Source organism: Sinohyriopsis cumingii, chromosome 2, assembly GCF_028554795.1.
Source record: "Sinohyriopsis cumingii isolate HCF-2022 chromosome 2, ASM2855479v2, whole genome shotgun sequence".
Classification (NCBI taxonomy): Eukaryota; Metazoa; Mollusca; class Bivalvia; order Unionida; family Unionidae; genus Sinohyriopsis; species Sinohyriopsis cumingii.
Genome location: NC_142962.1, coordinates 52658714 through 52681344, shown reverse-complemented (window position 1 = coordinate 52681344; position 22631 = coordinate 52658714). Strand labels below are relative to the sequence as shown.

General features: G+C 35.6%; 1 protein-coding gene across 4 annotated transcripts in view; it reads right to left on the bottom strand.

Annotated features, from left to right (window-relative positions):
- Positions 1-22631, bottom strand: part of LOC149804856 (ectonucleoside triphosphate diphosphohydrolase 8-like) — a 109387-nt gene that overhangs the window by 2619 nt on the left and 84137 nt on the right. For all 4 annotated transcript variants that reach the window (XM_089945346.1, XM_089945335.1, XM_089945328.1 and 1 more), the window contains 3 exons: positions 18307-18649; positions 7748-7934; positions 801-1051 (listed from right to left, as the gene is read on the bottom strand). In XM_089945346.1, the coding sequence (XP_089801472.1) occupies positions 801-1051; positions 7748-7934; positions 18307-18646 (778 nt within the window). In that variant the 5' untranslated portion in view covers positions 18647-18649. The remainder of the gene's footprint in view (positions 1-800; positions 1052-7747; positions 7935-18306; positions 18650-22631) is intronic.

Here is a 22631-nt window from a genome sequence, read left to right as displayed (position 1 = left end):
AACAAGAAAAAATAAATATTCGAATTCGGCATAAAGATACAGAGATGACAACAATGGCCGTAGATTTCAAATTGTGACATAACGTAAGGACTCCAGACAAAGAATAAACATAACTAAGAAACGTATGGGCAAAAAGGCCCATTTATTTCAGTTATTTGTGTTTTCACACGGTCTTCCCATTTTAGTTTCTTAATACCATGAATTACTTCTACATGCTCACTATGTAAAAAGAAAGTTTTCAAAATGTGTATGCAATACCAGCAATACGAAAATATCTTTCGCACGAACAATCAATTTAAGGCATTTTGTAAAAGTAAACACTTTTCGCATCACTGAAATCTAAAATGTAACACTGTAATACAAAATAAAAGATGGTGAATCGATAACAGTAAAAATAAATGACAATTATAATTGCTGCCAGGCCACACTTTGCTTGTCAATCTAAGTTCCTCAGAAATGTGAGTGTGGTAGTCGTAATAACGATGCATGGCCATGTCTCCTAAATAGACTGAGGAAATAATTGGGTACATTTTGAAATGACTTTAACATGCATATGCAATTGCATTGATAAATCCTTAAACCAGTTATTCGGTAAACCTGTTACGCTAGAGACTGGTCACATATTCTAGTCACGTGATGGTAATCGAACGTTCTTGTATTGGCTATCTCTCATAAGGGCAAATTTTGGTCCTAAGAGTGCCTGTTTGTGGATGCTGTACATTGTAAGTTGGTAATATACGCAAGAAAAACATCGCGCAAGACCTACTTTGTGAATAAAAACCGGTTTTTATAGAACTTACCCCCTTTCAGCATACACGGATTTTCCACTGAAGCAAAGGCTTGATGCCTTGCTTTGACGATAAGGTAATTATTAATTCTGTTAAGCATATAGTTTTGCCCATAGAATAAGTAGCTGTGTGCATAAATATTGTACGTCTGACTTCCCAGCCAAACAGGAAACATATTTGCGTATATTGGTCCATCTGGAATAAAGGCAATTTGAGTAGAGCCGCCGCCCATCTCAAGGACACCTACTGCTTGTGTTGGGGGCCTGGGGAAAAAAATAATCACAATATTAATATTAATAATGGCGATGAAGAAAGATGTGAATATACTACTATACCATATTTCTTATAAACATATATTAATTTTTACGTGTCTTGATGACTCCCGTTCAATGAAATTACATTTTGGGTGACGATATTTCCTGCGCGTTCGATTACAACACACGCATAAAATAAGCATGATAGTTGATTAAAGTAGTTGAATTTATAGAAGAATATGGTCTGAAAGATTTTGGAATAAAAGCGAAGAATTCCATTTGTTAGCTTTGAAAGGTTTTATCGTCATAATAATCCAAGTAAATTTCGTAGGTTCATTATTCCAATTGTGAAGAAAACATGAAGAAAAGAAATAATAGTTTTTAACTTTGTTCATTTAGGTCTGTTGCAAGAGAAGTTCTTATACGAAACGATCTCGACAGCGAGATGCTGGCGCACTGTGGTCATTGAAATACAGACCTTGAGTTCTTAAGACGTGTTCGAACCAGCCTAAAGGAACATAATAAAAAATGCATGCCATTATGACAGCAATTTATTTAGCACCTAAGACTTTTCTACACTGACTCTCACGAGAACGGTCTTTTAGCCATTTCGTCCGTCCCTGCTCAAACTTTGGAAGACCTTTCTGATGTTTTACAGGAAAATGAAGGAAAAGGAAGAAATATTTTCCCTTGCTAGCTTATGTGTATCTGTAATTACGTTTTGGGGCTTTGCAATTTGACAGTATCCTGAATTACGAGAAAACATACTAAATTCTGTAGGAATTGTAACAAGTCGGTACTTACTAAATAAACTTAATCTTTTACATACGTTTCTTCATCGATTTCTTCTGATTATACTTCCAATTTTGCCAAATAATGGCAATGGTAAATTCCTAGTAGATCTTCCGCTTGTATATTACATTTGTGATTATAAACATGGAATGTATATCCATCCGCTCAATGATGGACCCATATTGGACGATCTCAGTGGATTTTGGAGTAAAGTTTAATACAAAATGGCAGTTAGAAACCATATACAAATCGGCCACTTTTTCATCTTAATATTTTTTTGCTGAGGTAATATATCTACATGCTTCGTTTACTAGCAAGTTAATATTGCCTCGTTCTCGAATGACCTAAATAATCATTCCAGGTTTCGTACTGCGGAAGCGTATACTGGTTTACTCTGATTCACTTTTGTTAAGGGCTTTAAAACTTTAACTAAATTTTATTAGGCAATGCGGTACTTTGAGAGCAAAAGTAGGAGAAAAAGTTATTACCGAACGATATATTAAGAAGAAGAGAAAAAAAAACATTTGAGAAAAAGTACTGATTAGAATGATAGATAGTGAAATGGATTATGAGATAAAGTGATGAATGGAATGATCAATAATTCAATGGAAAAAGTAAATTACAGAATGATAAAGAAATGACACAATGGACTGAGAGTAAAAATACAGTTCAAAATTAAAACTAATTAAAAAGATTAACAAAGCAAGCACTTATAGAATTATAGATAATTAAAACAACTAAGAGCGAAACGTAGTGAGCGATATATGACTGCATGAACTGAAATGAAAATTACTGTACAGAATGATAAATATATCAATGGACTAACATAAATTGTACTCATAGAATGAAAGTAATTACATGGACTGAGAGAAAACTTACTGTAATCTCCATAATAATAAATAATTAAATGGACCGAGAGAATAACTACTGTACAGAATGATGGATAATTAATGGACTGAGGGAAACATTACTTTACACAATGATAAATTTTAAACCGACTAAGAGAAAGTATTCACGTGGAATGAAAATTAAATAGACAAATACAAAAATACTTTCAGAATAATGATTAAATTGAGAAACAAAAAAATACTGTGCATAATGATAAGTAATGAAATGGACTCAGAGAAAACGTACTGTAGAGAATGATAGCTAATTAGATAGATTGAAAGAAAAAGTACTGTATATTATAGGTAATTAAAAGGAATCTTTCAGTTAGGATTAAAAACTAACATGAAATAAAGACTCAATTTATGTGTGTGTTTATGAAAACAAAAATTATACCTTTAACCAAGCATTCAAAGTTCATTTCAAATCGTAAGTTATATTTTCCCGAGTACAAATGTTGAGAATATCGATAGAATTTGCACCAAAAGGACTTCTTTTCAATGAACACGCGAAAAATAACAACTATAAAAAAATGGTGTATATCTTAATCACTGCCGGATTACAGGATCAAAACATGTGTAATAATCAGTTTTGTGTATATGCTCACTGTGTAATTTCAATTGTTCCGTAAATTCTTCTTCTTCACTCCAACAGCGAAACCAAAGAATCTTATTTATTTTTGTTCTGTTGGTTGGCAACACTCTCATATCTCATTTGAATAGGCTTGTTTAACAATATTACAAAAACGTCATGGACAGCCAATCCAAACGATTTTCCTTGGCTTTTGGGGTTAACTTCGAAAGTTGTTGCTTCTTTCATTTCTTAGGTAAATATTATTATAGTGGCTATCTTTTAACTTTAGTTTTTCTTTTCCAGTCGATTGTCATATTATTTGGAGAATTCAAGAAAGTGCCTCCCGCTGCTTCTCATTCTCCTCTGTCTGCATTTTTTGGTTAACCGGCTTTACACAAGTTCAAGTATGTATTGCCATGGTCAACATTGTGCATTCCCTGGCTTCGTGACATATACAATGATTGATGGAATTTGTGCAAACATTAATGTTTTTAAATAGTTGTAATTTGCGAAATATACGTTGCAAGCACACAGTCGCCAGCGGATGAAATGATTTTTAGAACCCGACGTTCTCATTAATTAGCGTTATAAAATCACGTTATAAATACGTACGTCATAATAAAACATAACATCTTGAATACAACACGAAAACGTCAATGTGAAACGTAGCAATATGTGATAAAAATAGTCTTGAATGAAATAACTCTGCAAGCAACTAGTGGCATTTGGCGGTAAAAGAAGGAAGCACTTTGAGAACGAATATGGCACAATGAGAATAACGAGAACAAACATTACGGCCGCCATCTTGAAAAGGGTGACACGATGAGTACAGTGGGAATTTAATGTTCAACGATTCCGAAGGATTAAAATTGGCTGGGGAAGCGATGGGTGGGAGAGCATGCGCACAATGGAAATAGTAATGTTAAAATGTCCATAAGATTAGCATGATGACCATTATGGGCACAAGGGGGAATGCTAATGTAAAAATTGATCATGCCATTAACATTATGTGACTTTCTGAGGACATAGATGAATTGAACATAATGTTGAATACTGACCAACACTTACACGTACGGATCAACACACAGTCTTACTGACAGATACCACATCTACCGATAGACACCCGCACCTGCTGACCACCCCATCATTTGATTTTGTTTCTTTTCTCAATCGTTAAATACTAGATTGTGGAGTTCGCCAGCCTCTGTCAGTTCTGTGTCGTTGGACGCGCACAACGTGTGTGATTACCACACTACACAAATATCGAGATACGTTCTTGGTTTCTTTGTTACAAGTCAATAGATTTTCTGGGTAAACTCGGTAAGGGTGAATGTCCATGTTGCTGATGACGAGTTACTTGTTCAGGAAGAAATCTACCTCACTGAACAACTTTAAGTAACTATTATTCGGCTCGATGTAATGATCAGGTTGTCCATTGATTTCAATCTCGATGGGAGCTGATGTCGTTAGAGACGACACAGGATAAAATTTCACCCGCTATGATTGAGGCATCGTCATCGTTGAAGGTGGAATGACAAACAGATCTTGTTCTATCGTGGAACAGGCGCAAGATTCTCGGTGCATAACATTTTTCATAAAAAATTTAGTCAGCTAAAAGGTCCAAGTCACTAACGGGTTCTTCGCCTCTTTGTCTTCATCTTGCTGTGTGCTCTTAATAGCGTATGCCGTGTCCTGGCTACGGCGTCAAAGATGAGTCAGTTGCTAGGACAGGAGTGTGATGTAAATGTGTAAGTGTTGTTTCTTGGGGGCTCAAGAGTTCTTTTCTTGTCTGAATCAGCACATAGTTCACATCATTGACTAATGCTTGTTTGGGACTAGAACTGGCGAAGAATACATTTAAGATTAATTAGTTTTCTTTTTATGGCAGCATATCTTCAAGTATAAAATCCTTGGGAAACCATCGGTTTCAAGACGGTCGCCGCCGTACCAATGAGGGATGAGAGGATAAAACTCAAACCATGACACCGTTGTGGATCTACTCTTTAGATTCATAAGTTACAATTCAGTAAAGAATTGTTTTAGAAAATATGCTTTCACTGTGGCTTTTACTTTGGAGAATATAATACGTTTTCCGAGATCTCCTTATATACCAATATTCACAGCGTCAAAATACCATTTACTGTCAGGAAGGCAATGAAGATGTACAAATTCTCATTGAACGTTGTATGTATTTCCTTCTACCTCAGTCCTTCGATCAGTTCGGTAGGGTATCGAAAATACTTGTACAATGCTGTTGTAGTTTGTTGTTTTTGCTTTGTTTTGCTTGTTTTTTTTTTTTGTTGATGTTTGTTTGTTGGAATGAGGATTGCGTTTCCATCCAGAATACCTAAGAAACTGGAAGAAAATTTTATGGATAGCGTTTGGCCACCATCTGAAAAATTCAGTTTTTAGACGATATGAAGGTGGGTCGCACTCATTCAGTAGACGTTTAATAGTTATGCATACTTGACTTTAGGCACGATTGGATGATAAATAAACATCATAACTAAAATTATATGACGCGTTTTCTGACTGGTGGAGACTCCAATTTTTCTTTTTGTCCCTAGCCTATATAAAAGGTGCGTTCACCCATTATGTCTGCCGTTCTCAAGCGTGGGTTAGCGTAGAATCCTCCACCATAATGAAGAACTGTTTTTTTTTTCACTCCGGAGAGCCCATTTTATATGAGGTAAACGCGGACAATCACACTGTATTGGGAAAGAGGAGTCTACTTTGAAAGTTACCTCCAACGTGTGTTCGTTTATGGACCAAAACGTAGTGGGGAGAAGCTTAAGACGTAATGGTGTGATGAGATGTGGTACATGTTAATAACCGTTCGTTAACCTCCAATGACCCTTTTCAGGGCCACTCATATCTATAAGAAACACGGATACTGTTCAATCATAGCCGCAAACCTCAATGCTTTATGTTTACAGTGTTTGTGTATGTTTATCTTCAACACAAAACTTAAACCCCATCCTTCATTCTGTCTTTTTCATATGTAATCATATTAGAATATGAAATAGTGAGCAATCGGACCGTTTTCCATTTTCAGCTCAATTTGGCTATATAGGAATATAGAGCTTGTATGGCTTTTTAGTTTTGTTTATAGGTGTTCGGTTTATATTTACTCTAACCCCCACTCTCACTTTACGTCTTCCTTAAACCTCTGTTAGTAGGTCTGAGTACTAGGTAGTAAATGCTAGTGTTCGTCAGTAATTGTGGGTGCTGGTCAGTGAGGCTGTGTTGGCCAGTAGATGAAACTGTTTGTTAGTATCCAACATCATGTTCAGTTCTCCTTTGTTCCCAGACCATCCCACAATATTAATCTTATGAACATTTTTTATCATTAACATTCTACCTGTGCCCATATGGGGTGACTGCAGTGCTAGTTGCCTTTTTGTGCACATGGTTCCATTTATTATTTTCGATATTAACCCTCTACCCTACCGACATCAGTTAGGTTAAATATTATGAACACTCAGGTAAAATTCAAAATTTTCCTTACCTCCATGCATACATCCCCAGGCACTTTGCATGTTATAAAAACTAACATTACCCCCACGACCTTAGCCTAATAAATACAGTGAAAGGAAATAGTGAAAGAAAGTAACGCAAACCATCATTACAAGACATCTGAATACCTCCAGGAGCACTATTTTCAAAAGTCGGTAACTATAGCTCAGGTATAGATAAGGTACGCTTTATCTTCTTCCGTGAAGTGATTACCCAACTCGAGTATGCTTTGCTGGGTTAGAATAATAAGCTTTGAAAGTAAAATGACTTTTGCCAATAATCGTTTGCAAATAGCTGAAGTAATTATTTTAACAGCAGCCATTGCGCGTCAAATGGAAAAGGAAAAAAAAAATAAACACGAATGAGTGGCTAATTTTGTACACTCGGGAGAATGCAGCCGAAGAAACTCAAAACTGAAGCCTTTTATCTCGTGGACCTTAGAAATACAATTAGTTGTAAAAATTTTATTGGAAGCTTTTATGTTTTGTCCGGGGTCTTACATCACGAAAACCAAAAAGAGACAGTAGAATATAAACGAAAATATGAAGCTTTCATGTCAAACTACATGCGCCAATAACAAAGCTAAGAAAGATTCTGTTAAAAATTCACTTCTTAGATATATTTTTTTATATCCTTATTAAATACATCCTATACTAACGAGGCCTAAATTAGATTAAAAATGATAGATCAGATATGAAAAGGTGTTTTGATGATAGATCGGTAATTAAAGTAACAGTTTCATGGACTATTGCTTACAGGGGTAAAAACATTTGTTTTTAAAAACTTAACACAGTATTCGAATCATTTACATATCCTTGAGAGTCTTCGCTGATATGGATTAGAGACTGCCTGATGTTATCGATTTTATTTTTGACAAGTCAACTGATGTCGCAAAAGAGAATGCGAATTAAATTGCAGATGAATATGGTCGAAACGCACTTATCTGACCAGAAGAAATCTCTGAGGTAATTGGCGGCAACCCAGGCGTATACCCCTTCCTCCTCTCCGGAAAGAATCCTGACGCCTTCAGCATGGACGGGAAAAGGGCACAACGTCCGGTTTGTGAGTAGATTGTATATGGCTGACATGAGTTTCGCAGCAGCTGGAGCCGGGTAGATTCGCATACCTGAAACGATAACAAATACCTAACGAAAAATGCCTAAAAATTAACGTCTCATTTTACGGCAATGGCAATAACATCGTTTGTTTAGGAAAGCCGATCATATGATAGCGTATTTAATGGTAGTATTACATTTGGACAATTTGTAATATGTGAGCGTTGTTTAATGTTAAGGTCAAATGTCGGGAATTTGAGTCAGTTTTACAGTCATCAAATAGTTAACTACACAAAGTTAACCCTGAGTCCATAGAGATCTGTATATGATTCATAGGATTGGTTATTTACTCATTAAAATTACGTTTCATTGTCAACTCAATTGATTCTTTAGTTACAATTTTAACAGAACCTCTACCGAGATACTGCCTCCATGACTCTCCAATTATATATATATATATATATATATATATATATATATATATATATATATATATATATATATATGCTAGTTGCAATTTATCTTTTAATAAACAGTTCCTTCTCTGCTTTATACGCCTTATGAAGTAAGTACTTTTGGTAGCCGATTCTAAAACTAAACAGTTGTTTAGATCAAAGAATTAAAATTGGAAAGCAACCGATTTTTTCGCACCTTGTCCATCAGTTATAATATATGTTATGATTTCATGAGTGGAAGTTATTAATTAGATCAATTTTATAATTTGTTGACCACATTTAACAATGAAAAGATACATATTTACGACATACAATTTTAAATCAGCTGTACCTCAATGATATAAGAGGATTGACCGCTTTGAAAGTGTTCAAATGGTCAGACAATAACTAACTTTTCATAACGACGAAGAATTTCGATGCTACGACATCTACATACAATGTCGCAGCGGAACAAACAATTGCAGATGACAGACTTCCAGGGTTACAGAAATGTTGAAACGATGTATCGCCTCAAGAAGAAACTTCTTCACCGCGCATGATGTGTGAGTCAGTGACTGATAAGTTATGACCAAATACCGTTTGAGAAAGGTATGATTATTTTCGAAAAAGACACTGAGTGTCACTATTCCGAGAATAGACGTTAGGTTCGAGCCAATTGAATAGTGAGTATTACATCAAAGACAAAATTAGAAACATTGTAATTACAAATGCTACAATTCCTTGAGAGTTGTATTGTACAAAACAGAAACGAATGAGGAAGAAATGACATTCCCGGAAAAATCTGAAAAGACGAATTCCACAGAGACCATATGAACACCAGATCGTGTACACATGTTTCATTGGATAAACATAGATCAAATATATTGCACACTGACTTGCTTATATGTAGCTTTCGCAATTTTAATTGGTGCCTCATTGCACGGATAACTGTATGACTCATGAGGTAACCTGTCGTAAAACATAAAATGTAAATATGCCTTGTTATGTAAATATGTCATAGTTAAACGTTTCGTAAACATATTAAACTTGTATAAAATATAACAAATGTATAAAATGTCTTGTGTCCTTCATCTAAGAATTCTCGACCCCATAGTTACGGTTGCATACTTATCCTCCCTATTATTTTTTCTCCTCCTCTGTTTTCAAAGTTACTGACAAAACTGTATAAAGAGGTATGCCCTAAAGATGAACCTTTTTATTAAAAAAATAAAGAGGTGTGCCCCAAAGATGAACCTCTTCATCAATCAAAAAAAATAAAGAGGTGTGCCCTAAAGATGAACCTCCTCATCAAAAAATAAAGAGTGTGCCCTAAAGATGAACCTCTTCATAAAAAATAAAGAGGTGTGCCCTAAAGATGAACCTCTTCATAAAAAATAAAGAGGTGTGCCCTAAAGATGAACCTCCTCATACAAAAAATAAAGAGGTGTGCCCTAAAGATGAACCTCTTCATCAAAAACAACGAGATTCAATCCTATGTTATCAACACTGATGACAGTCATCGCCCAGAAACATGTTGCATAGCCGTAGACTTTTCTATTTATGACATTGTGGAATATTTCAATTCCTACGGATTACCTCCTTTGGAAGACGAAACCGTTGACTTTATGAGAAGAAAGGCTGCATCGAATCGACTCAAAAATTTGAGATTACAAGGATCAGATTCCAATGTGTGGACAATATTGTGTGTATTTTCTTCATCAGCGCAGTCTTGGATTTCCATTAGCACATTTATTGATTTGTTTTGATCATGTGTACTCTAGAAATGATGATGAAAAAGAAAACTAGTTTTGTGAACATTATGTTTACATTTATTATTTAAATCAGAAACGAAGTGAGCATCGATAGTAAATTGAGTGCCTTAAAGCATTGGAAGTGAAGATTAAATGGTTCAGGGTTCTTTTTGTCAACACCGGGAAAGAAACAGTATAGCTTTAAAATTCTTCAATGTGACTTCCCTAATTCTACAACGAGAATGCCGGAAAGAACACAATGCACTTTCTTAATTGGGGATCCAATAAATAAAATTTTAATCATTTGTCTGACATAGGCTTCACAGTTCCCAGAGTCGATTTGGTACTAACGAGAATAGCTTTAACATTATAAATAAAATAAACATTCAGCCCACACAGTCCTGGCCTGGCTGCACCTGGGCTGACACTGGGTCACACATGTGCAACATCTATTCCAGATACATGCATCGCTATAATCCTCTTATAATAGCATCTTAACAGAACGTCTTAGATCAATGGAAGTCAAGTCTGACTTCACAAAATTGTCAGTCTTGTAAATATGTTCATGTTCCATATCGTTTGTTTGTATTCCTGTTTTGAGTTTGAGGTGCTTCTCTTTATCGAACATATTGGCATTTGAGAAAGAAATGCTCTTGTCTTGTTTCTTTTATTGATCGACAACAAATTGTAAGGACATGATCTTACACATTTCCCTCATCCAATCATGGTGATATTTCCTTCACGTCTGCTTAATGAATCGAAGAAACGTTTTCATTTACACTAAATTCAAAACCAGCACTGAGTAGGTAAATAATAACTTTTTTGTATGATGACAATCACACTATGTGACTTTCGGACAATTAGTTGCAGGGAACAGCTCGATTTAAACAACTGGGCAGAATTTAATCGATACTTTATCTATATAGCATACAAACAACACACCAACCTTTATATAGCATCATAACAACACAACAACCTTTATATAGCATCATAACAACACAGCAATCTTTATATAGCATACAAACAACACACCAACCTTTATATAGCATCATAACAACACAACAACCTTTATATAGCATCATAACAACACAACAACCTTTATATAGCATCATAACAACACAGCAATCTTTATATAGCATACAAACAACACACCAACCTTTATATAGCATCATAACAACACAACAACCTTTATATAGCATCATAACAACACAGCAATCTTTATATAGCATAGAAACAACACACCAACCTTTATATAGCATCATAACAACACAACAACCTTTATATAGCATCATAACAACACAACAACCTTTATATAGCATCATAACAACACAGCAATCTTTATATAGCATACAAACAACACACCAACCTTTATATAGCATAAAAACAACACAACAAACTTTATATAGCATATGAACAATCTTTATATAGCATGACAACAGCCTTTATTCAGCATCACAACAACCTTTTTACAGCACCATAAGAACCTTAAAATATCATCACAACAACACAATAACCTCTATATAGCATCACCACAACACAACAATATTTATATAGTATCACAACAACACAACCTTCCTTGTATACCACAAGAACAACTTTTATATAGCATGACAACATCCTTTATACAGCATCATAAGAAACTTAAAATAGCATCACAACAACACAACAATCTTTATATAGCATGACAACAACACAACAGCCTTTACATAGCACAAGAACAACCGTTATATAGCATGACAACAACCTTTATTAAACATCACAGCAACCTTTAAACAGCATCATAAGAACCTTAAACTAGCATCACAACAACACAACAATCTTTATATAGCATCATAACAACACAACAACCTTGATATAGCATCACAACAGCACAACAACCTTTATACATCATCACAACAAACTTTATATAGCATCACAACAACCTTTATATAGTTTTACAACAACATTTATATATCATGACAACAACCTTTATTCAGCATCACAACAACCTTTATATAGGATCATAACAACCTTTAAAAAGCATAGCAACAACACAGCAACCTTGATATAGCATCAACAACCTTTATTCAGCATCACAACAACCTTTATACAGCATCATAAGAACCTTAAAATAGCATCACAACAACACGACAATCATTATAGACATCATAACAACCTTTATGTAGCATCACAACACAACAACCTTTATATATCATCACATCAAACTTTATATAGCATCACAACAACCTTTATATATCATGACAACAACCTTAATTCAGCATCACAACAACCTTTTAATAGCATCATAACAACCTTAAAAAAGCATGACAACAACACATCAACCTTGATATAGCATCACAACAACACAGCAACCTTGGTATAGCATCACAACAACACAGCAATCTTGATATAGCATCACAACAACATAGCAACCTTGATATAGCATCACAACAACACATCAACCTTGGTATAGTATCACAACAGCACAGCAGCCTTGATATAGCATCACAACAACACAGCAATCTTGATATAGCATCACAACAACACAGCAATCTTGATATAGCATCACAACAACATAGCAACCTTGATATAGCATCACAACAACACAGCAACCTTGGTATAGCATCACAACAGCACAGCAGCCTTGATATAGCATCACAACAACACAGCAATCTTGATATAGCATCACAACAACATAGCAACCTTGATATAGCATCACAACAACACAGCAACCTTGGTATAGTATCACAACAGCACAGCAGCCTTGATATAGCATCACAACAACACAGTAATCTTGATATAGCATCACAACAACATAGCAACCTTGATATAGCATCACAACAACACAGCAACCTTTATATAGCATCATAAGAACCTTAAAATAGTATCACAACAACACAATAACCTTTATATAGCATCACAACAAACTGTATATTGCAGGACAAGCATCTTCCATTGAAAGAAGCTCGTTCTTAATAATTATGACCAAGTAAAAATTACAGTAATCTGCAATAAAGGTATTCCAAAACAGGAAGTATGTAAGAGTATCCGTGTGCGTATTTTTAAACAGACAATTCAAAGACTCAGCTGAAGATATTTTCGTATCCATGCTACGAATCTAGTCGCCATAACAAAGGCCGGATTTTTAAAGTTTTTTTTTCACGCAAACATCACAGTCAGGATATCATTACAAGGGATGCTTTATTATGTTGACTAAATCTAACTAAAGATCCAGTTATTCCAAACTGCGATTTTTAAAAAAAAAAACTTGCTTATTTAATGATAATAATGTTATTTAATGTCTTCAAGCAGATCCTATATTGAGAAGCACATTAGTTTAGGTTCCATATAAGTGCAAAATGCAGTCTTTGTTAAAGTAAAGTCGAGCAAATGATCTCTCGAATTTTAGGAGAATGCTGCGCTGACAAATCAATGAAGATATTTCTTTTAAAATATGGGTTTCAAATAAAATATATTGATTGTTAGAAAACTTGTAGGCTTTTGAAGGCAAATTCATGAAAATTGGATGCAACATGTTGAAGTTCTAAAAACAATTAAATTGTGTATGTTATATAGTATAGCCTACACGCGTGATCCACTGGGTCCCTGGCAGACTCTCTGACCGTACAGGTAACCCAATGGGTCTTAATAAACTGTCTGACCGTACAAGTGACCAAGTGGGTTCTTAATAAACTGTCTGACCGTACAGGGGACCCAGTGGGTCCTTAATAAACTGTCTGACCGTACAGGGGACCCAATGGGTCCTTAATAAACTGTCTGACCGTACAGGTGACCCAGTGGGTCCTTAATAAACTGTCTGACCGTACAGGTGACCCAGTGGGTCCTAAATAAACTGTCTGAACGAACTGGTGATCTACTGGGTCCCTGACAGACTGTCTGACCGTACAGGTGACCCAATGGGTCCCTGACAGACTGTCTGACCGTACAGGTGACCCAATGGGTCCTTAATAGACTGCCTGAACGAACAGGTGATCCACTGGGTCCCTGACAGACTCTCTGACCGTACAGGTGACCCAGTGGGTCCTTAATAAACTGTCTGAACGAACAGGTGACCAACTGTATCCCTGACAGACTGCCTGATCGTACAGGTGACCCAATGGGTCCCTGACAGACTGCCTAACAGTAATGGTGACCACTGTATCTCTAATATGTCGCTTTACAGTTCTGGTGACTCATTGGGCTCCTGATCAACCAGCTTGACCGTAAATGTGACCCAAGTGGTTAATGACAGACCCGCTTGACCGACGCGCATCTGTAGAATGCATGTTAGGCAACTATGAAGCTGGGTCACAGGACTGGTACACGGGTCATTGATATATCTCTGTTACGCGTTAGGTGACTGACATTCGCTATGACTTACCTAATAAATCCCCTTCTTAACAACGTTTACACTCCCACAGACTAATCGTGTAGCTAAATTTGAAGGATGTGGTCACTTTGTTTTGGGTTTTATTCATCCACATGTCCACATTGAATGACATATACAGCTTGGTGTATAATAGAGTGGACAGTGGGCAGGTACGTGTCATCTGGCTAACCTAGTAACCTAGTGGTTTGGACTCTGGACTCAATTCACGAACATGGGACAAAATGAGAGAGAGAGAGAGAGAGAGAGAGAGAGAGAGAGAGAGAGAGAGATATGAAACCAACAAAATGAAACGACAGGTTTCTAAGTTCATCCCGTGGCAATAGTCCATTATATAGAGTTCGTCTCCGCTAGTTTTCAAACATCAATTAGTAAAACTAATTACATTGTGACGACAATCAAAACAGAACATACACCGATAAAATATAAAAAGCTCTCATGTTGAATAAACTCCATTAGCTGAAGCGTGCACTTGTCATAATCCCAGAAGCTGATATTTATCGTGCACACAAAACAATCATATTAAATGACTATTCATACTTAAACCCTTCCTTACAATGACATGTCACATGATTTATAGTATAACATTGGTATTTCAATTAACGGTGCCTTACGCTTCGTTCACATTAACTATTAAATGGATGATTGTTTTACACTACAAGTAAGTTCATGCTTAAACCCGAGAATCATAAAATACAGGGTTTATCATGTAGGGCAGAAATTATAGTTCGTGTAACTTAAATCTACAACATAATCGGTCCAATTAAAGTTCGTGTAACTTAAATCTACAACAGAATCGGTCCATATTCAGCTTAGCAAACTGATTCGTCACACTTCTGAGGCTCGTGCCTCGGCAGAAAACTATCATCATTCAGCTTAAAGTGACCTCTGCACTTTCTTCCCACGATACACCGTGCCAATGTGAACCTTCCAACCAATCACTGTAATTAAAAGGAAGTTTCCAAATTAGCTATTATGGAAACTGCGTCATTGTTCGAATTACGTCACCAATTAACCTATCGGAAGACGTTTGATTTACTGGTTACGGGCCTATGATCTTGGCTTGTCAGTTTATGCTGGGTACTAGCGAAAGCAATTTAGAAAATAAATCTAAGCAATTATTTTGTTTATGTAAGAATGAAAATGTTAGGTTTGTTTTAAACACCCCAGGGCAACGTTTTACAGAACAACATACGCCCAAGAGTCTCTGAAGTTGTTTCGCTGACGTATATTGCGTACGTTATTTTATCTTCGTAAGAGTCTCTAATATTATTACGTAACTTTTCAGCAACTCCCTGGCAGGCGTACCTGCAAATATTTTCTGCAGTATGTTTATGAAGAGCGAGAGTCGGAAAGCGGGTTGTTTTGAGATGCTTTCTGAAATTCAACTATATAGAAGGTCTTTCTCCAACGAAGCTATTTTGAAACATATGTTTACACGTTCTTCGTTAAAGTGTGTGTGTGTGTGTGCGTGTGTGGGTGATTTGGATTTTTAACGTGGTTTTATCAGTTTGTCAGTCATATCACCACGATTCCTGCGCGTGGCAGTTTGTAGTGATGTCTAGCACTGGGTATGATGCCGCAGACATGTAGCATCTTATCCCACCCAGTCACATTATCCTGACACCAGGCCGACCATTAAGAACGCTAACCTCTTAATGCTGAGCGCAAAGCGAGACAGCTGCTAGAACCATTTTTATAACTCTTTGGTATGACTCGGTCGTGGTTCGAACCCGCGACCACCCTAATCCGGGGCGGAAGCTTTACCACTTAGGCTACCGAAGCAGTCGTTCTTCGTAAAAGAATAGTATGTAAACATGTATGTGTAATGGTACGCTTTATTTGTTGATTAACCCGAAAAAAAAATTAAAATAAGTTAGACATTAAACCACCAACATTACCGAAATTCTGTCACAAATTACACCAGAAAAATTGACCTTAATATACGTTGTATTAGGGTCAGGTGCTTACATTCAAAAACGCATTCGTGAGTAGTTTTAAACTGATGCGAGCAAAAACAGAAATCAAGATGCAAAAACATTGAATCCAGTAGAGTGTAATTATTTTTTATATAGCTAATTTCACTGCAGAGAACAATCTTCTGCGTGTTTACACGTGACGCTGTCAGCTTTTACACTCCTTGTGGTAATGAGAGCAATCTTTAATACATCGAGCAAAAATTTAAAATGGTTCTAGCGGTAGACGATCATCATCATCATCATTATCATTTTTACCATAATCAGATAGTCATTAGAAACTTTAATTAATACATGTTTTTGAAATGGGTAATAATAAGAATTATTCTATGCAGGGTTTATTGTCCTTAGATGAAGTGTACGTGCCACCTAAAAGAAACTGTAATATAAAAGGGGTATCTGCGTTATTAAAGAGCATTTAAATGAAAAGTTTAAAGGAAAAACAATCTTGGCTGGAATTATCCACAACGCCTGTGGAGGATTTACTTCCAAATGGATATTGCACAAAATTAAATTTTGACAGTGATTAGATAGAGGGACTATGATACTAATTCCCATTAGTTTATTATAATTCGATACTAAGCTTCTCTTTGTGCCTCTTTTCCGCTGAAATCACATAATTGTAAAAGAATTTATCAAATCTACAAATATTGTCGTTAAGAAACTTTGCTGCATCTATGTAAACCTGAGCAAACTATTATTATAACAAATTGTAAGCTGTCTCTGCATGCATCAGATAAACATTTCACCGCTTAGGTGGCCTAGTGGTTACAGCGTCTGCCCCGGATGCGGTAGGTTTGGGTTCGATCTCCGACCGAGTCAAACCAAAGATTTACAAAAATGGTACTAACAGCTGCCTCGCTTGGCGCTCAGCATTAAGAGGTTAGTGTTAGGACTGGTTGGCCTGGTGTCAGAATAATGTGACTGGGTGGGACATCATGCTACATGTCTGCGGCATGATGTCCCAGTGCTAGACATCGCTATAAACTGCCACACTGCAGACATCGTAGCGGTATGGCTTAAAAATTGTTAAAGCTACGTTAAAAATCCAAATCACATCACACATCACATAAACATTTCAAAAAGGATGCACAATGCATGTTACAAGATTAGACTGAAATAATTTCACTCGAACATTAAAATAACAGCGTCCAAACTCATGTGTATTTTGAATTGTATGCACATAATATTTATTTTGGTCACATTTTGGTTACTTGATTGTGCGACTTCATCTCTGGCAATAGAAGAAATGTTTATATTTACTAAGTATTTTCCTTTAAATAAGACACGAAACGATACGATCGTTGATTTCCTCATAAATGCGTCAAACCGCATGCTTAACACATGACTTCTGCAACATAACAGTCATAATAAAGACATACCTTTGTGAAATTTACTCAAAATTTTTTTCTTTAAACAAATGTAAACATACGTGTCGTAGTAATATATATTATGCCATGTAACAAATTCGTGTTTTCATTTGTTCGTCGGTCTGTCCATGTGTCTGTCGTCCCAACCCTGGCTTGCCCATATCACCGACAAAAGGGGTGGTGGCTATCGGAGTAGATTTTCTCGATATTTAAACATATTTTGCTTTCTTTAGATCAGGTGCCACGAGCATAGCACGTGATTTCTTGACTGGGCCTCTATTCTAGGATGCTGTGCACATATCACATTTTATCAAGCAGAAAAAAAGTTGCTTGCATGTGTAGGTCATCCCGAATATTTAGGTATAGATGAAGTCTGGTGTTTCAGATGACCATAGTCCCTCAAAATGAAAATAACGCAACCAGCAAATATCGTGAAAATAAAAAACAAAATCACGAGATGTTGGAATATTTATGTGCATTTCATGTACTATTTCTTGTTACTGTGTTTTTCAAAAGCTAAAGGTGTAAATAATAATGAGTACTTACCAGCAGTAGCCATGAGAAACAGGGGTGATTTGCTGTATTCACTGGAAGGCACCATCATTTTTGCTTGCTTTATTATTACTTGGAGGTATTCATTGATGTCATTTAGTTTGTAGATATAATCACTAATACTGGCTTTAAACTTTTTATTATGGATCATTTTGATCTCTACCCTCCCATGACTTCCATACTGCCTTTTCCACTTGAATATTTTTAACTTTGTGCCGGAACTTCCTGCATCAAGTATTAAGCCGTAGCTTGTACTCGGTGTAGTGTAGTCCGTGCCGGCGTCTACTGCGCTTCCTACGGACGTGGTAACACATAACAAGAAAACCATAAGCATTGCCTGAAAAGAGAAAATAAATACAATAATTAAACACGAACATTGAATAAATGAGAGAGAGAGAGAGAGAGAGAGAGAGAGAGAGAGAGAGTAATATTTTAATGAATGGCGGAAATATCAGTTATTTACGCAGGAAAAGAAACTTGTCGTTTTTTATGTACCAGATTTGCTTCAGAATCGAATCCTAGAAGATTAAACTCCCACCCCACAACCCTTTTTGTAAATTCGCCTCGCTTTTATCGGTGGATCATATATATAGATATCAGTGACTTAAGGGAGAGGTAGGATTGGGATGCCCTAATCTGAGGGAGTAAGTTACATTTTTGTAAACTATTTGATCACATGTCTATAAGTCAAGTCCTAATCAGCAATTTTTCACATTTGGTGTAACATTGTTGTCAGAGAAGTAAGGGGAAATAACGTCAGAGAGACACATACGGTGGCGAGTCAAATTTCTTCAGTGAAAATTAATTTCCATGTTTGAAATATAACGCAGTATGAATTTATTTGTTATGTCTCACAAAATGATCTTTTTGTTGCTGCAAGTATAACCACATCCATTTTCAAAACGTGTAAAAGAAACAATCGTCTAAGGTATGATTACTATCTCCAGACTACGTTTTTAAAAGCATTCAAAATCCTCAGATCAAGGCTCAAAATAAATGTTCGAGATAAAACGTTGTTCGAAAATTTAATGTAACAGTTATTACAAGGTTTACTTATGCATTTCATAGTGAGATACCGAATATATCAGTGATTACTGGTTAAATAATATATTTCAAAGTGAGACGTTGTCTATATCAGTGATTACTAAGTTATATATTTCATAGTGAGACAATGAATATAACAGCAATCACAGGGTTATGTTATATATTTCATAGTGAAACATTGACTATATCGGTTATTGCTGGTTTTTATTATGGTGGTGCTCTACGGTTTTGTATTTTGCATAGGGTTAGAATTGTTTTATAGAAAATTATTTCCCATGTTTTCCTCCCTGGTTATACTATTTATTAAAAACAAATATATATATATATATATATATATATATATATATATATATATATATATATATATATATATATATATATATATATATCTTAGAGGTTGTTGAAAGAACTTTTAATTCCCTTTAGATTGGTGTATGATTGATGGGTCCCCTCTATCGTGAGTGCGGTACGCTAACTACTCAGTCACCAATGCTCCAGATTGGCAGTTGATTCCAACTATCATTATTGATAATATAACCATAAGTATCAATAATATAACAATAATTGTCAATAATATAACAATAACTAACGCATATTACCTCATTTTCCTTCATAAATTCCTCTTTATCTGTTAAATATTATTCCATATCTCTTTTATCTAATATTCCCAAAACTCTTTTATCTAATATTTCCAAAGCTCTTTTATCAAATATTCCCAAAACTGTTTTATCGAATATTCCCAAAACTCTTTTATAAAATATTCCCAAAACTCCATTATCGAATATTCCCATCTCTTTTATTGAATATTCCCAAAACTCATTTATCGAATATTCCCATCTCTTTTATTGAATATTCCCAAAACTCATTTATCGAATATTCCCAAAACTCTTTTATCTAACATTCCCAAAACTCTTTTATTGAATATTCCATAAAACTCTTCGGTTATGTCAAAATCCATAAGTAAATATTGTACGTTTTATATTATGTAGTTGGTAATCTTTGTAGAAATTTTTTGTAATCTAGGGAGTAAATCGGATTCTACCAATTACAGTCATATTACTTTACAGGGCTGTCTTAGTACATCTCTTCTGCTATGCGACAATAACAAATTAATAATAATTCTCAGCAACTTTTGATATTTCTACAAGTAAACAACTTACTCTCTGAGACAGATGCAGGTATTAAATTCCATATATTACTTTTGTATTTGTTACTTTTTGGTCAACCTCAACTACTTTATGATCGTCCATTTAAGTACTGTATTTCTTTAAATAAACTTCTTTTTTTTAAAATTCAAACACTTTAATTGTTAGCAACTTTGAATATAAAAAAATAAAAAAAAAATTTCATGTACTGGTTACCCAAATTTTATACATCCTGTGGTAAATCTTTCAAATATTTTTTTTCGGTAACTGTCATAGATGATTATTGTTAATATTTAAATGAAGTTCGTGCTTTGTTTGGAATTATGGCTAACTAACGTTTTTGAAAACACAGGACTCGTCATGTTCAATATAACCTAGTAAGTAATATACATACCTATACTATTATTAGATGACTTTTATCATAAACACTGAGTCAAGTGATAACTTTTAAAAAAAAATTTCAAGCGAAATTTGCGGCCTCGGTTTTTCAATTAAAAAAAATCTACATTATGGCACAATCATTTTTCCCCTAATTTTGGAAATGTTGGTCTAATTGATTTTTTAAAATTAAAAATGAAGTATTGTCATATTTTAGTGATCTGGGAGGGCGAGGTGAACGGGTGCCACGTGTCCATCTATTGACAACATAAAGCGAAAATACACGAAGAAAGAATATTATCATGCAGGTTAGCGAAATATAATAGAATACATTACATGCACAGTCCCATACAGTCATACACCCACACCCACACACACCCACACACACACACACACACACACACACACACACACATATATATATATATATATATATATATATACACACACACACACACACACACACACACACACACACACATATACATATAAGAATTCTCACGAAACCGAAACACTACTGAAATTGAAACATTTTTCTGGTACCGAATTTTTCCTTTAGATCCAATAAAAAAAACCCCTCAACTTTGCAAACTGAAACAAACTTTCGGTGTCAGATTTGATTTTTACGATGAAAAGAACCTCAAAGATGCAAACCTTACTCTCAGTGTTGCCAAGGAACTCCTAGAGCCCAGTTATGAGGTCGGCTAATGGTCATGAAATTACCTTCGGCCATGCATAGCGTCATAAAAAGACCGGCATATGCACTGGTATAGACAGGCAGTGTAAACAATAGGCTAATCAGAAAGATATACAAGTAATCATAGCAAGGGGCCGCAGGTGGCGCTCGCCTTCACAAATAACCGACATATTACACATGTCTACCCAGGTTCGAGTCTCAGGCTCAGCCAGCATGGGTACGTGCGAAGCTTACCGGTAGCTTTCCCTGAGTCGGTAGATTTATTCAGGGTTCTTTCTCCATTGATATACTAGCCGTCATGTATAGCCTATCATTTGCGGAAAATGGAGTCAAACCCAAAACAACAACAATAACAGCTAACACAGGTGATGACTTTCAACTTTAGGTGGCAGAGGATAGTTTCGTAAATTGGCCTCTGTCAACATTTCTTAACTTAAGGCTATGGTTTGAATTTTTCAGATATTACTATTTCCTAATTATAGATATGGATATATTTGAGAACTAGGTGTTTCGGGCTTGTGACGTTCTTGAAACTGATGTGAGGCATGTACATAGTTCCTCTGCGGTATGGAGACAGTGAAATGCCAATATTAGGCCAGGAAGAAGAGCTAGCCACCCCCACCCCACCCAGCAGGAAACGTGTAGGTTCAGAGCAAGTAGAATATCTAAAAAAACGCCGTCGATGACAACTATTTTCAACTGCATCAGCCTTTTTAGTACACATTGTTGTGCAGAAATATCACCTAGGAAAAGGGCTTGTGTTTACACTGTGAGCATAACATGGTGTCAACAATGACTTTCGGACGTGAAAAATGCAAGTACAAGTTTATAAATTTGGGGTTGGGGTGCATAAACTTCTTTTGCTATGAACTGCCATTGATTCTCTTGTCAAGTGAATAATATTCTTATGCTTTGTTTTAATATATCTATCCAAAAATATGGACCTTTTTGACCTCACTTGTGTATTTTATTTTTTATGATTTTGTTTATACCTGGTCAGTGAATGCGACATTAAATTTGTGCATAAAGACTGTCCCTTGCACACTTAATTGTTT